General features: G+C 50.2%; 1 protein-coding gene across 3 annotated transcripts in view; it reads left to right on the forward strand.

Annotated features, from left to right (window-relative positions):
- Window positions 1-1030: 1030 nt before the first annotated feature.
- SAMD10 (sterile alpha motif domain containing 10) overlaps window positions 1031-17483 on the forward strand; it is a 41869-nt gene continuing 25416 nt past the window's right edge. For all 3 annotated transcript variants that reach the window (XM_039326928.1, XM_039326930.1, XM_039326929.1), the window contains exon 1: window positions 1031-1206. In XM_039326928.1, the coding sequence (XP_039182862.1) occupies window positions 1173-1206 (34 nt within the window). In that variant the 5' untranslated portion in view covers window positions 1031-1172. The remainder of the gene's footprint in view (window positions 1207-17483) is intronic.

Here is a 17483-nt window from a genome sequence, read left to right on the forward strand (position 1 = left end):
TTCAGACATCTGGGACTTGAGTTCCAGTGCTGGCTGGGGATTAAGGGTTCTAGGATACCCCTCTTTACAGAGGTAACCCCTATCGGCCAAATGGGCTCACACAAACCCCCAACGCCCCTCTTCCTGTCATCTGGCCTAATGAACCCAGGCTAAGAAAGGGCGGATTCCCACGACACCCGAAACCAGCAGCTCTCCACCTGGCCGAAGCAGCGGGCGGAGGCTTACCCGCGAGTCAAGAGGACCCCCGGCTGACCCAGAGAGCCACCCCCCCCCCTCTGCCCCAGCGCCTGGCCAGGACGCCCGCAGAGCGCGATCCCCGAAGGCGGCCGCGGCGCAACGCGACCCAGGCTCGCCTCCCGGAAGGCGGAAGGGCGGAGACGCGGCCGATCGCCGAAACCAGCCCGGGCGAGAAGGGGAGGCGAAGGGCAGAGCGGCGACTAGGCTCCGGCGCCCGGGGAGGGGGCGCCTTGCCGGGCCGCATCTGCTGGGAACTGCCGCGGAGAGAGAAGCGGCCAGGCGGTGGGCCAGCCCTGCCCGCCTGCCTCCCTCCCTTCTCCTCCTTCCCCAGGCGCAGGTTGCAGGCCCGCTCGGGTTGGGGGGGAACGCCGCTCTCCGCTCGCCTTGCCCGGCCCGGGCACCGCCCGGGCGTCTCCCGCTGGAGCAGAGCTGCAAGGCGGCGCCCAGCCTGCCGGGTCCGGCCTTTGCTCCGCTAGGGGCCGCGGGAGAAGGCGGCGGAGGCGGCGGCCCTTCCCAGCTCGGCGTAGGGCGGGTAGGAGAGGCGGCGGCGGCGAACGCGCCTTGCTGGCCGCTCGGATGCGGCGGCGGGGGCCGAAACAAAGCCGAGGCTGCGGGGTGACCTTGCGGCGATGCGGGCGGCGGCGGCGGCGAGGCGGCCTCTCCAGCGGGAGGCTTAAGGGCTGGAAGCCGGGAGGCGGCGGCGGCGGAGGGCGCCTGGTTCGGTCCTAGCCCGCCCAACTCCGCCGAGGCGAGTGGCCGCCCCCGCCCCCTCCTGCCCCGCCCCCTACGGACGTCTGGGGCGCCGGGCGGTCGTCGGAAAGACACCGCCAGCCGCCCTTTCTCCGTCCGCTTGCTCGCTCCGCCGGATTCCGCTCGCCAGCCGGCCAGCCCTTTGCCGGACGCGGGCGAAGGGAGGCGATGCGCGCGGGCTAAGCATGAACTGCGGCGACGGCGGCAAGGAGATGGAGGGTAAGGAGGCGTGTGCCGGGAGGGTCGTGGGGATGCGTCCCGGGCTCTGCCTGCTGCTTTTCGGGGCTGCAACCCGGGATTACTCCCGCCCGCCTGGGTCAAAAGGAGAGGGTCGCGCGTGTAACCGGGATGGCGGGGGGTGGGTGGGGGGAGAAACGACTTGAGATCCCCGATCCGCGGCCGTGGGGACCCGTTTCCAAGCGAACCGTCTGCTGAAGCGGCGCTTTTCGATCGCCTGCAAGTTGCAGCGCGCATCTTAGGTGGTTTCAGCGCTGCGAGGCGGAGGGAAGTGGCGGAACCACGACGAAAAGAGACGGAACAAAAGGCCGGGCTGGGGAGGGGGTGCCAGATGTGTTTGTGTGTGTGTGTGTGTGTGTAAAGAGGAGGAGGAGGAGGAGGATGAAGGAGGAGGAGGAGACCGCAGACTAGACTACTCCAACCTAATCAGCGGGATCCTCTGGACTCCCCTCCCTATGCTCCCCGACCTCCAGGCGGGGGTGATGAAAAACCTATATAGCCCAACAAATCTGGGGAGGGGGCCGCTCAAGGTGGGGAAACGGGCTTTGGAGACGCGGCGCAATCTTTGTGAGTGGGCTTTGTTGTGAGCAGGTGTGGCGGCCAGTTTTCCCCCTTCGGTTCAGGTGGATGGGTGGGCTTTTCCATCTCGACGCCCCCTCCCCATGTTGGAGGAAAGGCACCCTCGGCCTCCCTCTGTGCTCGGTCTGGACTTCTCTGGAGTTCGTGGGGTCGCCTCAAAGCGGGGGGGGGGAGAATTTGGTGTGTGGGGGGGGTGACGGTGCGCCCTTTCGCACCCCTCGAAACAGCGGGTTTTACAAAATGCACGAGAAAACCTCTCCCCACCTTGCGATTATTTTCAATTGCCCTGCAAGGTGCATCGAGACTCAAACCGGCGCCTGATCCGGTTTCTCCGAAAGGGAGCCAAGATTGCCCTTGTCTAATTCGGCGGAAGGATTAACGGGGAGAGATTTACCGGTCTGTTGCTTTGCAGAACCGAAACCTCCCCCCCTTTTTTTTTCCCAAAGGAGCAAAAAAAAAAAACCTGCAGGATTCCCTGTTTAGCGGAGCCTCCGATCGCCGTGAAGGTGACTGTCGTTTTAAGCTAGAGTTGCTTCCTTTGATCCGGCGTTGAACCGACTTACACAAAACAGCACCCGCCTTGCCCGTAGCCCTGGCGTGTAAATTTCGGCATGCCGGGAAATACTACGGCTTTCCCTAAACTAGAGAGGGAACAAAACGTGCAAACTGAAATGAGAATGATCTTGCAGGGGGGGAAAAAGTGAAGAATGATATTCGCTCGAGCAGGCAGCGTCCTCGTGTTCTGAAATCTCTTGCAGCTAATTAGAGTAATGGGACAGCTGATCGGATGTGCAGCCCTGCCCAATTAATTCCAGTTAATTTTAACAGGATTCGCTGCCAGGAACCAGTACTGCAGTCCCAGCCCAAAACTGGTCCCTATTAAGTATATTTGCAGGAACTTAGATCCCACTGGGGAAGCTGCATTTTGAGCAACTCCGGATGGTGTGTCCGTAAATCCGGTGCACTGGGGAGGAATACCCAGCCAGTAATGGGGTAAAAACTGATGTGTTAAGACAGGGGTCCCCAAACCCAAGTCCATGGACCGGTACTGGGCCGCAGCATGGCAGGAATTGGTCCGCACAAACAAGCAAAGCCCCATCCGCGGGATGCAGGCAGCACACAAAACCACGCACTCTCTGGTCCGTGGAAAACCCTTTCTCCACCGAACCGATCCCTGGTGCCCAAAAGGTTGGGGACCTCGGTGTTAAGAGACTCTTGGGTTCAATGCACTAAAGATAAAGGCTAAACTGGACTGAAACAATCTAAATGGCATTGGAATCCCATTTTCACCAAGGAGGTTATATTTGTTTTGGACCTGACCAAACCTTCAGGATTTATTCTGCCTAGTGCAGTGGTTCTCAACCTTTTTAATGCCGCGACCCCCAACCGGTCGTAAGTTGAGGACTACTCAATCAGTCGTAAGTCGAGGACTACTCAACTGGTGCGGCACCGTTTGCAGAATGGGACTTTTGGCGGGCTCAGCAGGGCAGAGACAGCCTGGACAATTCCTATTGGCTTTTGAAAGCCAATAGAATTAGACTCTATTCAAGAGAGTCTATTCTATTGGCTTTCAAAAGCCAATAGAATAAAAGGGAGTAGCACAGCTAAGGAAAAGGGGGAAAAAATGGCGGACTGCGTTGTTTGGCGACCCCCGTGAAATGGTCGTTCGACCCCAAATGGGGTCCCAACCCACAGGTTGAGAACCACTGGCCTAGTGGCTACGTTTACACAACACGTTTCTGCAGGTTTTGGAACAAATTGCTTTTCTGAATGCGCACAAGGTATTGGAAGATGGTTTTATTTACACAGGCTAAGCCACACAAAAACCCACCACGGTTGACTGTAAGCAAATGGAAGATGTGACTTCCGTGGCTTTTTGCTTGCCTGGTTCATTTGGTAACCGGCTTGTGTTTACGTACCACAGTTGCAGCATCCTGTTGTCAGGTAATCGCCGTTGGCAACCATTCCACCCATTTTCTGACAAGCAAAATCAATAAAAATAATTGGATCCGCCTGATTCATTTAACAACTGCAGTGATTTGTTTAAGAACCAGGGCAAAAAAAAAAAGATAATAAAATTGGGCGTGACTCACTTAACTATTGCCTTGGTTAGTAACAGGAATTCTGGTTCCAATCGCTGTCATAATTCAAGGATAGTTGAATTAGATTAATTAGATTACTGCATTCGGATTCATTGACTGATGGATTGCATACCTGTAAGGTAGTTAGTTGTATTCTTGTACAGCTCTCTTACCGAGTCTTTAAAAACGCACACAACTGTGTTGGATTCACACCCATGCCAACTGGATATGGGAATGCTCAGTTTGGGCTGAGCCTGCTGGATTTGTGAAACACAGCCGTGTGTGTGTGTGTGTGTGTGTGTGTTCTGGCTTGCTCCTTTGGATTACATGTGGCTTGGTCTACTCTGCCTTGCTCAACAAACCATCTTTAAAGGCAGCTTAACGCTGCTCGGATTCTTGATGACCGTGAAGAAAACCTAAACGGGAAATCGATAATAGAAATGGGTTGCACAAAAATCGACGGGGAAAGTCTTAGATTGCTTTCAATCCCCCTCCCATTAAATTCTCAGTGGAGCAAGAAGAGCTGCTGTGCCAAATACGATGGCAAGTAGGGGCTGTGTCCACTCTTGTGCAAAGAGTCTGTATGTTAGATGAGAAAAACAGGCACCACACAGCTTTTTGCCTTGGCAGTTTTACAACCTGATGTCCTGCAGAAGTCAAAGAAATAACAGAATGACAGAGTCAGAAGGGAGCTTGGTGGTCATCTAGTCCAACCCCCTGCTCAGGCAGGAAACCCTACACCATTTCAGACAAATGGCTGTCCAGTCTCTTCTTAAAAACTTCCACTGTTGGAGCACCCAAAACTTCTGGAGGCAGGTTGTTCCACTGATTAATTGTTCTAACTGTCAGGAAGTTTCTCCTTAGTTCTAGGTTGCTTCTCTCCTTGGTTAGTTTCCATCTGTTCCTTCTTAGCCTGCTGTCAGGTGCTTTGGAGCAGGGGTCCCCAACCCTCGGTCCGTGGACCAGTACCGGGCTGTGGTGTGCCAGCAACCGGGCCACATAAACAAGCATAGCCCCATCCGCGAGATGCAGGCAGCACACAAAACCGCGCATCCTCCAATCTGCGGAAAAACCTCTCTCCATGGAACTGGTCCCTGCTGCCCAAAAGGTTGGGGACCTCTGCTTTGGAGAATAGCTTGACTCCCTCTCCTTTGGGGCAGCCCCTGAGATATTGGAAGACTGCTATCATGTCCCCCCTCGTCCTTCTCTTCGTTAAAGTAGACATACCCAATTCCAGCAACCGTTCTTTATATGCTTTAGCCTCCAGTCCCCTGATCATCTTTGTTGCTGTTCTCTGCACTCTTTCTAGAGTCTCAACATCTTTTTTTATAATCGTGGTGACCAAAACTAGATGCAGGATTCCAAGTGTTTATCCATATAGATCAGTGATGCCGAACCTTTTAGAGACTGAGTGCCCAAACTGCAACCCAAAATCCACTTATGTATCGTCAGGTGCCGGTTGGGTGTGGCCCATTGGGTGAGCGTGGCTGCGGTGGTAAAGGCAGACTGGGTGGGACTAAAAAGTTCAATCAATTCCAACTTTGCAAGATCTTTTTTTTCCCGCGAGAAGTTGAAATTGACTGATTGAACCTTTTTTTTTTTTTTTTTGCACACAATGGTGGAGGCCTAAAGCGAAAAGGTTTTATAAAACCCAGCTGAAGGCCTAGGACTGGGGCGACGGTGCGCATGCCACAGAGAGGGCTCTGAGTGCCGCCTCTGGCATCCGTGCCATTGGTTCGCCACCAGTGATATAGATAGTCCTCAGTCCTCATTTAATGACCAGTCATTTACTGAAAAAAGTGTCATAATAATGATGATGTTGAAAGGGACCTTGGAGGTCATCTAGTCCAACCCCCTGCCCAGGCAGGAAACCCGATATCATTTCGGACAAATAGCTATCCAGTCTCTTCTTAAAAACTTCCTGTGTTGGAGCATTCACCGCTTCTGGAGGCAGGTGGTTCCACTGGTTAATTGTTCTCATTGTCAGGAAGTTTCTCCTTAGTTCTAGGTTGCTTCTCTCCTTGATTAGTTTCCATCCATTGCTTCTTGTCCTGCCTTCAGATGCTTTGGAGAATAGCTTGACTCCCTCTTCTTTGGGGCAGCCCCTGAGATATTGGAAGACTGCTATCATGTCCCCCCGTCCTTCTCTTCGTTAAACTAGACATACCCAATTCCAGCAACGTTCCTTATATGTTTTAGCCTCCAGTCCCCTAATCATCTTGTTGCTCTTCTCTGCACTCTTTCTAGAGCAGTGGTTCTCAACCTTTCTAATGCCGCGACCCCATAATACAGTTCCCCATGTTGTGGTGACCCCCAACCACTTATACATCACCGGGTGCCAGGGGCGTGGCCAAAGAAGAGGGGGAAAATGGTGGACAGCCTTGTTTGGCGACCCCCGTGAAATGGTCGTTCGACCCCAAATGGGGTCCCGACCCACAGGTTGAGAACCACTGTTCTAGAGTCTCAACATCTTTTTTTATATCGTGGTGACCAAAACTAGATGCAGGATTCTAAGTGTTTATCCATATGGATAGTCCTCACTTAATGACCAGTCATTTACTGAAAAAAGTGTCATAATAATGATGATGATGATGATGTTGGAAGGGACCTTGGAGGTCATCTAGTCCAACCCCCTGCTCAGGCAGGAACAACATGGTTGTTCAGTGAATCTGGCTTCCCCCGTCGGCTTCGCTTGTCAGAAGGTCGCAAAAGGAGACCACGTGACCCCTGGACACAGCAAAGGTCATAAATACGAGTCAGTTGTCATGTGTCCGAATTTTGATCACATGATAGGGGGATGTAGCAACGGTCCTAAGCGTGAAAAAAAAAGGTCATGTCACTTTTTTTTCAGTAGCGTTGTAACAGTCACTAAAGGAACTGTTGTAAATCGAGGACTGCGTATATAAGCTAGTGGCCCAAGCCCCTAATTTTAATTATGTGACCTTAGCGGTTGTAAGTGGGAAAAGCGGTCACCAGTCCCTTTTTTCAGTGCCATTGTAACTTCAAACACTCCCTTAACGAATGACTATAAGTCGAGGGTTACCTGTACGACACCCTTCCCGTTTGTGAGCCCGTTTGCCCACTTCCCAGGATCGTGCAAACGCATTGAATCGTGCACAAATTAAACTGGCTGCTTTGCATAATGCAGGGGTCTCCAACCCCGGGTCGGTGGACCGGTACTGGGCCGCAGCATGCCAGCAACTGGTCCGCACAAACAAGCAAAGCCCCATTCATGGGATGCAGGCAGCACACAAAACCACGCACCCTCCAGTCCGCGGAAAAACCTCTCTCCCGGCAATCAGTCCCTGGTGCCCAAAAGGTTGGGGACCACTGCCCTAGTTCAAGGGTCTCCAACCCCCCCCCCCGGTCCGTGAACCAGTACCAGGCCATAGCATGCTAGCAATCGGTCCACACAAACAAGCAAAGCCCCATCCGCAAGATGCAGGCAGCACACAAAACCACGCATCCTCCAGTCCGCTGAAAAACATCTCTCCACGGACCCGGTCTCTGTTGCCCCAAAAGTTGGGGACCTCCATGATCACATGAAGTATTAATACCACTCTTCAATGCCTTGGTAAGGCCACACTTGGAATACTGCATCCAGTTTTGGTCAGCACGATGTAAAAAAGATGCTGAGACTCTAGAAAGAGTACAGAGAAGAGCAACAAAGATGATTAGGGGACTGGAGGCTAAAACATATAAGGAACGGTTGCTAGAATTGGGTATGTCTAGTTTAACGAAGAGAAGGACAAGGGGGGACATGACAGCAGTATTCCAATATCTCAGGGGCTGCCATAAAGAAGAGGGAATTAAGCTATTTTCCAAAGCACCTGAAGGCAGGACAAGAAGCAACGGGTGGAAACTAATCAAGGAGAGAAGCAACCTAGAACTAAGGAGAAACTTCCTGACAGTGAGAACAATTAATCAGTGGAACAGCCTGCCTCCAGAAGCAGTAAATGCTCCAACACTGGAAGTTTTTAAGAAGAGACTGGACAGCCATTTGTCCGAAATGGTGTGGGGTTTCCTGCCTGAGCAGGGGTTGGACTAGATGACCTCCAAGGTCCCTTCCAACTTTACTACTATTACTATTACTAATGCATTAAGCCGCTTTCCAACCCACAACCCAAGACTAGCCGTACTTAAAACACGCCATTAATGGAACCGATGGTGAACCAGTGAGGCGAAGGGCTGGACGCTGCCCTGAAGAGGAATCGGAGCAATAGCATCGGCTGACGGGAAGAAGCCAAACAGCCGGGGCGGTTTGGCTGATTGAATGGCTGGCTGTTGTTGCTGATAAGGCAGACCAGGTTTTGGGAGGGAAGGTAGATATATATCCTTTGGGCAGACTGAGTCATTTCAAAGGAATCCAGGAAAGAGGTTTGGTTTCTTTTTCTTTTTTTCCCTATTTTCTATTAAAAGATGCTCGAGGTGGTTTCTGCCTGCCTGGGAATATTCCTCTGGTTCTCCCATTATTTCAGACAATAAATCCCATTTGTAACCCCAAACAGCTAGCAAGCAGGGGAGGATGCAAAGTGACTTTTCTCCCGGCAGGGCTAGAAATATGGCTGCTTTGCTCTTCGCTTGCAAAAGCTGCAAAATGAAGCCATTTCTGTGTGTGTCTGTGTATGTGTGTGGCTTGTGTGTGTTGCTTTCCTTAGTAGCATTGCAGGGAGCACCTGAGGAGCAGCCAGTTGGGGTCTGATTAGATTAATTTATTTCTGGGCATTGGATTTACTACAGATAAGTCCCCAGCTTACGAAGTTACAACAGCACTGAAAGAAGTGACTCACAACCGGTCCTCGCATTTATGACCATTACAGTATCGTGTGATTGCAGTTTAGACACTTGGCATGTATTTACAAAGTTTGCAGGGTCCCGGGATCAAGGGATCACCATTTGTGATCTTATCAGCTGGCATCATCATCATGATGAAGAAGAAGAAGAAGAAGAAGAAGAAGAAGAAGAAGAAGAAGAAGAAGAAGAAGAAGAAGAAGAAGAAGAAGAAGAAGAAGAAGAAGAAGAAGAAGAAGAAGAAGAAGAAGAAGAAGAAGAAGTAGAAGTAGAAGAAGTAGTAGTAGTGCTGCCTATGTAAACACGTTGAAGAAACAATGGATCACCTGGTAAGCTGCTGCAAGAAGATCGCACAGACTGACTACAAGCAGCGGCATGACAAAGTAGCAACAATGGTTCATTGGAAAATCTGCAAGAAATATCATTTGCCTGTAAGCAAAAACTGGTGGGACCATAAATCACAGAAAATGATAAACGGGACTTCAGAATTCAAACAGACACCCCGGACTTAACAAATGGCTGTCCAGTCTCTTCTTAAAAACTTCCAGTTTTGGAGCATTCACCGCTTCTGGAGGCAGGTTGTTCCACTGGTTAATTGTTCTGACAATCAAAACCAACGGGGGAAGCTGGATTTGCAGAGTGACCTTACGATTCCTGTAACAACTGCAATGATTCGCCTAAGAATCACAACCAGCAAGGTTGTGAAATCTGTCACAACTCACTTAACAACCGCCTTGCTTTGCAATGGAAATTCTGGTCCCAATTGTCGTAAGTGGAGGACTTCCTCTATAGCAGAGGTCCCCAACCCCCAGGCCATGGACTAGTACTGATCTGCAGCCTGTTGGGAAACGGGTCACACAAGTGGCTGACGAGTGCGCAAAACTTCACCTGCACATGCTCAGGATCTAGGTTGCACGTGCAAAACCACCCCGGGTCCCGGTTTGTGGAAAATAATTTTTCTTCCAAAACTGGTCCATGGAATCAGAATAGTTGGGGACTGCTGTTGTAAAAGATGGATTCCATTACTTCCCATGTTGTGCTGGTTTTAAGGGCTGATCCTGTCAGGGACCTGTTAAGTTCCAGTTAACTGTTCCAGACTGGGGCCCGGATGCGGCCCGCGAAGGGGTTTCATGTGGCCCGCGAAGCCATCCTGGAAACAGTGGGGGAACGGCCCCTGCTGCCTTGGCCCTGGCCCAAGCAGGCCAGGAGCCAATGTACAATTTTGTGGTGGCCATCTGTGCTGAAACGCTTTCAGTCTTAGCTCCACAAGGCCGTCTGGAAACAATGAGGAACCAGCCCCTGCCGCATCGGTCCCGTCTCCTAGGTGTATGCTGGGGAGGGGTCACCCTTTGTGAGGAATGAAGAAATGCACCATGCCTTGGCCCTTGCCCCGGTCCCACCCCCTTCTGCCAGAGACCCTCAGATCTGTCCCACTCCTGCCCAGGCCCCCACAGGCCCCTTTGACACGAACGATGTAGAGCTGGCCATGCCCACCCAATAGGCCACACCCATTCTGTCCATGCCCACCCAGTAGGCCGCACCCACCCTGGCCCACCCACCCCCCAGGGCAACTGCAATTCTGATGTGGCCCTCAATGAAATTGAGTTTGACATCCCTGGGCTAAGCCAACCCAAGCTAACCAGGATTAATACCCCCACCCCCCACCCTACCCCCAAGTTTGCAAACGCAGCTGTCTGATCTGCAACAACCCCTGCGAAGCATCCTGGGCCAACGCAAGCCCCCCCAAAGCCTGCAGGTGGCCCTGGTAGCTTCTTTGCAAAGCTTCTTGGCCAGTGGTTCTCAACCTTTCTAATGCCGTGACCCCATAATACAGTTCCCCATGTTGTGGTGACCCCCAACCACTTATACATCACCGGGTGCCAGGGACATGGCCAAAGAAAAGGGGGAAAAAATGGCGGACAGCCTTGTTTGGTGACCCCCGTCAAATGGTCGTTCGACCCCAAATGGGGTCCCGACCCACAGGTTGAGAACCACTGTTCTTGGCAGTTGTGCATTTCCAGCCCTGTTTTTAGCAGCCGGGATCTTATCCCTGGATTCGGTCTGGTGGCTCCAACCCTGAAACCTCGTCCTGCTTCCTCCCTTGGCGCCTGCTTCATGCTTTATGGTTGCTGTCAAGAGGAAAAAATGAGAAAGAGGCCGCAGCTTTTTCTTTCAAGATGCTTCCGTGGCTTTCAGGGTCAATCCTTCCCAGCCTCTTTCAGAGGCGGCTCACCTTTCGCGACGGTCCTTTCTTGGTTTTTATTTTTCTTCGCTTGAAAATGGCCTTGCCCTCCTCCCCTAAGGAAGCAGGTGAGTCCTCCTTCCCTCCTTCTCCTCTTGAGTCTTCAACCTCTGCATCCCCCCCCCCCCACGACGATGACGACGGGGCGTATCTGTCTCCATCATCGCTGTATGGCCTGTGGGGAAAAGCTGGGCGGCTTTGAATGTTTCCGTCTCCTGCGTTTTTGCAGGAGAGTCGCTGCGCTGCTTGGTTGCCTGTTGAGGTGGCCGAAGGTTTTATTTGGCCCTTTTCCGTCTGCTGGTTTTGGATGGTTTGCCAGGCGAATTTTTAAAAATGCATTTGGAAAATATATATATATATATGTATATAAAACCCGTGACCACACTCTGGCATAGAAAGAGGCTCTGGGTTGGGGGAAGCTTTGCAAACCTAGGTTAAATGTTGGTTTTCTGAATTCCTTCTTTCCCCTCCTCCCTCCCTCTTCCTCCCTCCCTCCCTTCCTTTCTTCCTTTTCCTTTCTTCCTTTTGTTCCCTTCCTTCTTTCCTTCCCTTCCCCCTTCCCTTCTAACCTTCCTTCTTTCTTTTCTTTCTTTCTTTCCTTCCCTCCCTCTCCTTCCTTCCTTTTCCTTCCTTCCCTCTGTTCCCTTCCCCTTTCCTTCTTCCCTTCCTTCCTTTCCCTCCTTCCCCTTCCTTTCCCTCCCTCCCTTCCTTCCTTTCTTCCTTTTCCTTTCTTCCTTTTGTTCCCTTCTTTCCTTCCCTTCCCCCTTCCCTTATAACCTTCCTTCCTTCTTTCTTTCCCTCCCTCTCCTTCCTTCCTTCCTTCTGTTCCCTTCCCTTCTCCCATTTCTTCCTTCCTTTTTTCCTTCCCTTTCCCTTTCCTTCTTCCCTTCCTGCCTTTCCCTCCTTCCCTCCCTCCCTCCCCTCCCCTTCCTTTCCTTTCCCTCCCCTCCCCTTCCCCTCTAACCTTCCTTCCCCTTCTTTCCTTCCTTCCTTCCATCCTTCCTTTCTTCCTTTCTTTCCCTCCTTCCCTCCCTCTCCTTCCTTCCTTTTCCTTCCTTCCCTCTGTTCCCTTCCCCTTTCCTTCTTCCCTTCCTTCCTTTCCCTCCTTCCCCTTCCCTTCCCTTCCCTTCCCTTACTTCCTTTCTTCCCCTCCCTCTCCTTCCTTCCTTCCTTCCCTTCCCTCCTTCCCTTTCCCTTCCCTCCCCTCCCTCCCTTGCTTCTCCAGCTCTTGGCCCATAAAGGAACCACTGCATTTGCTCACTTAAAAGTGAGGAAAATAAATGGATGTTTCTGAACTTTTTTTTTTTTTTTTTTTTGCCACTCTTAGATCTGCAAACCTTTCCAGTCCTGATCTTCTTGCTCAAAAGAGAGCCGAGTTAAGGGATCACTTTTCTTTTGCTGACCCTCTTTAGGGGCGAACGTTGATGGAGAACCTTTGCGGTGCCAGAGAGGAGCTGGAAATGGTTTGCTTCTTGCTTGCGGAAGGCATCAAGTGGCGAAAGAGCTAGCTCTGTTTTCTTTTCCCTTTTGTTGCTGGGGTTGGGAAATGGGGCTTTCTCAAAACTCAAGTGTGGTGGAAAATGCTGAGGTTTGCTAAAGAAAAGGTAAAAAAAAAAAAAAGCAACGTAGGAGCCAAAATCAGCTGCTGAGCCAAGAAAACAGACAAGGGCGCCTTCCCAATGTAGAAGCAGCTTTATTTTATTTATTCCTTCTTGCTTTCTTTTAAGGTTTCAATCGCTGGCTTTTCTTTTCCCCTGCCAAAGGGGTTCAAACCACAATGAAATCACCCTTCTGCCCCTTTTTGGGATGTCCTAAGGCAGGGCTGGGCAAGCCACAGACTCCGCCAGCACTCCGCCAACAATCCTTCCAGCAAAATTTGGCACCGGGAAGGTACAATTTAAAACCAGACCAAAAAAACTGGACGCCTTCGGTAATTCCTTTCCCTGCGGCCCTGTTCAGACCGTCTGGGGAAGGGTCCCCCAAGTCAAAATGGTGGCTCCCTTGCCGCGGCTTTTGGCTTGGAACTGATATGTGTGTGTGTCTGTGTGTGTGTCTGTGTGAAAACAGGGCCAAACATTTCGGCCTGTCTTGCTCTACGTCAGTGGTTCTCAACCTTTTTAATGCCGCAACCCCCAACCGGTCATAAGTCAAGGACTACTCAACCGGTCGTAAGTCGAGGACTACTCAACTGGTGCAGCACCGTTTGCAGAATGGGACTTCTGGCGGGCTCAGCAGGGCAGAGACAGCCTGGACAATTCCTATTGGCTTTTGAAAGCCAATAGAATTAGACTCTATTCAAGAGAGTCTATTCTATTGGCTTTCAAAAGCCAATAGAATAAAAGAGAGTAGCACAGCTAAAGAAAAGGGGGGAAAAAATGGCGGACTGCGTTGTTTGGCGACCCCCGTGAAATGGTCGTTTGACCCCAAATGGGGTCCCGACCCACAGGTTGAGAACCACTGCTCTACGTCCTCTCTTTACAACCAAAGGCCTCAGAAGACAGGGAAATATTTAACTGTAAACCTCTTCCCCTAACCTTTTTTACGACATGAAAAAGATGTTGAGACTCTAGAAAGAGTGCAGAGAAGAGCAACAAAGATGATTAGGGGACTGGAGGCTGAAACATACAAGGAATGGTTGCTGGAATTGGGTATATGTCTAGTCTAATGAAGAGAAGGACAAGGGGGGACATGATAGCAGTCTTCCCAATATTTCAGGGGCTGCCCCAAAGAAGAGGGAGTCAAGCTATTCTCCAAAGCGCCTGAAGGTAGGACGAGAAGCAATGGAGGGAAACTAACCAGACAGAAGCAACCTGGAACTAAGGAGAAACTTCCTGACAGAACAATTAACCAGTGGAACAACCTGCCTCCAGAAGCGGTGAATGCTCCAACACTGGAAGTTTTTAAGAAGAGACTGGACACCCATTTGTCTGAAATGATATAGGCTTTCCTGCCTGAGCAGGGGGTTGGACTAGATTGACCTCCAAGGTCCCTTCCAACATTATTATTATTATTATAGGTTGGATCTCCACCCATTGCTTCTCCAGATCCAAGGCCTGGAGACTAAAATATATGAAGAACGGCTGCGGGTCTTGGGTTTGGCTAGTCTGAAAAAAAGAAGAAATAGGGGACACATGATAGCAGTGTTCCAGTATCTGAGGGGCTGCCCCAGAGGGGGGTCACATTCTCCAAAGCACCAGAGGGCAGGATGAGAAACAATGGTTGGACACTGATCAAAGAGAGATGCAACCTGGAATTAAGGAGAAAGTTCCTGACAGTCAGGACGATTAACCAGTGGAACAGCTTGCCTCCGGAAATCATGGGCGCTCCATCACTGGAGATTTTCAAGAAAAGACTGGGCAGTCACTTGCCTGAGATGGTAAAGGTTCTCCTGCTTGAGTGGGGGGCTGGACTAGAAGACCTCCAAGGTCCCTTCCAGCTTCTATTCTATTCTATTCTATTCTATTCTATTCTATTCTATTCTATTCTATTCTATTCTACAATCTATTCTACTATTCTATTCTATTCTATTCTCCGCCCATCTCGCTATCCAAAGCGATTTTAAAAGGACCCTGGGAGGTTGAGGGGGAAAAAACAATCAGGATAATAGAGAATCTGGAAACCAAGCCACAAGGGGAACAGAGGAAAAAGCTAGGCGTATTTATTTTACAAAAGAGAAGATTAAAGAATCACTGCATTAAACCGACTATAGAGGCTTGCATCTTATCCCACATTAGACTAAAGCGTGCTTCTCTGGCTCATCAGTCAGCATGCCATGCAAAATTAATCTTTGGAAAGATGCAGGATGAATTGGCCATGTGCAGACTGTAAAATGGATTTTATACAGCACCTCTGAGGATAGCAAAAAGCTTGAAAATAATCGCATGATGAATAGCGATAAAGAGGAAGGCAGAAAGTCTGCCTGCAAGGTTTTTTTCCCCCATATATATATATATATATATATATATATATATATATATGTATGTGTATATATACATATACATTAAATCAGTTGGTTAACTAACAGCTGGAAAGAATGGCAAATCCTTAAGCAATCTGCCTGCAGATAAGCAAAATGAATCCATTTCAAGCTTTTTTCTTTTTTTTTTTTAAAAAAAAATTGGTTTTCTGCCCAACAACAAAGCAGTCAGCATGCTTTGATCCCAATATGTCTTCCATCCCTTCTCTTGTGCGTCTTGATCGGTGAAAATAAAGATGGGGTCTTTATTGTCTAGAGTGGTGTTTCTCAACTTTAGCAAGTTTTAGACATGTGGACCAACTCCCTAGCTGGGGAATTCTGGGAGTTGAAGTCCACCTCTCTTAAACTTGCCATGTTTGAAGAACCACTAGTTACTTCCACCCTCTCCCAAGAGATGCCAGCCCAGGAGCCCAAAATGATTATTTCTGTCCCAGCAAAGGAAGCTCATGGACCAGGTTGCACAGAATGATGGCCAGTCCAACTGTAAGCCATAATCTGGCCAATACAAAATGGCTAGTTTCTGGATGATCTTTAGACTTGCACCTCACGTTTGGAGTACTGCAATGCGCTCTACATGGGGCTACCCTTGAAAAGTATTCGGAGACTACAGTTGGTCCAGAATGCAGCCGCGCGAGTGATAGTGGGTGCTCCTCGATAAACCCATGTTACACCTATCCTCCGTGAGCTGCACTGGTTGCCTATTGGTCTCCGGGTCCAATTCAAGGTGTTGGTCATTACCTTTAAAGCCCTATATGGCTCAGGGCCAGGCTATTTGCGAGACCGCCTACTACCTCATAGTTCCCTACGTCCGGTTAGATCCCACAGGCTGGGCCTCCTTCAGGCCCCGTCGGCCAAGCAGTGGCATTTGGCGGGGCCGCGGAGGAGGGCCTTCTCTGTGATGGCGCCCACGCTTTGGAACCAGCTCCCCCCCCGGAGATTAGGACCGCTCCCACCCTGTTGGTCTTCCGTAAGCTACTTAAGACCTGGTTTTTCCAGCAGGCCTGGGGTTTATAAAACCCGACCCCTGGATGATTGTCTTTGTACTGTTGTTTTGTTATGTTTTATGTGTTTTTTATTGTTAGCCCCGCAGAGTCCTTCAGGAGTGGGGCGGCTTATAAATTTTAAAAATAAAAAATAATGCAGCTCCTGAGCTGGCAACGGTTGAAGAAAAGTTCAACTGGTAGGATTTGGGGGTTTTCAAGTTGGGATGGATAGGAAGTCTTGCCTTTCGACCTAAATGCTTTTGGTCCCATCAGGCTGGGAGGTGATTTTTGCAAATGGCTATCTTGTCTCATTTAGGAATTAGAAACCTGGGAAAACGAACAAACCAAGGACTAAATGACGAGGGGATTCTGAGCAAGGAAAGAAAACGGGCTTGCTGTATTTCCCCCCTCTTTGTTCATATTCCACCTTTATTTACAAATAACTCAAGGCTGTGAACATAGACAATACTCTGTTTTTTTTTCTATTTTCCTCACAACAACCGTGTGAGATGGCTTGGAATGAGAGAGAATGATTGGCTCAAGGTTAGCCAAATGGCTTTCATGCCTTTTGGGCATGAACTAGAACTCACAGTCTCCTGATGATTGGGCCAAAGTCACCCTGCCCGCTTTTATGCCTAAGGCAGGACTAGAACTCACCATCTCCTGGTGATTAGACCCAAATCACCAGCCAGATTTCAAGCCTAAGGCGGGACTAGAGCTCATCTTCTCCTGATGATTGGCCCAAAATCACGCAGACAGCTTTTGTGCCTAAGCAGGACTAGAACTCACCTTCTCCTAGTGCAGGGGTAGGCAACCTTGGCTCTTTTATGACTCGTGGACTTCAACTCCCATAATTCCTGAGCCAACATACTCAGCTTGGAAACCTCTCCCTTTCCCCTCAGCATGGCTGGCTCAGGAATTCTGGGAGTTGAAGTCCACACCTCTTAAAGTACCCAAGGCTGAGAAACAGTGGGCTAGGCCAGGGCTAGGCAACCTTGGCTCTTTTATGACTCGTGGACTTCAACTCCCAGAATTCCTCAGCCAGCCTGGCTCAGCTTGGAAACCTCTCCCTTTTCCCTCAGCATGGCTAGCTCAGGAATTCTGGGAGTTGAAGTCCACGAGTCATAAAAGAGCCAAGGTTGCCTACCTCTGGCCTAGTGATTAGCCCAAAGTCACCCAGCCAGCTTTTTTGCCTAATGTGGGACTAGAACTCACCCTCTCTGGCGATTGGCCCAAAGTCACCCAGGTGGCTCTCCTGCCTGAGGCCAGACTAGAATTCATCCTCTTTCACTTTCCAGCCGGTTGCCTTAACCACTAGACCAGTGGTTCTCAACCTGTGGGTCGCGACCCCATTTGGGGTCGAACGACCATTTCACGGGGGTCGCCAAACAACGCAGTCCGCCATTTTTTCCCCCTTTTCCTTAGCTGTGCTACTCCCTTTTATTCTATTGGCTTTTGAAAGCCAATAGAATAGACTCTCTTGAATAGAGTCTAATTCTATTGGCTTTCAAAAGCCAATAGGAATTGTCCAGGCTGTCTCTGCCCTGCTGAGCCCGCCAAAAGCCCCATTCTGCAAATGGTGCTGCACCAGTTGAGTAGTCCTCGAC

Source organism: Crotalus tigris, unplaced genomic scaffold, assembly GCF_016545835.1.
Source record: "Crotalus tigris isolate CLP2741 ecotype Arizona unplaced genomic scaffold, ASM1654583v1 scf7180000024347.1601321, whole genome shotgun sequence".
NCBI lineage: Eukaryota > Metazoa > Chordata > Lepidosauria > Squamata > Viperidae > Crotalus > Crotalus tigris.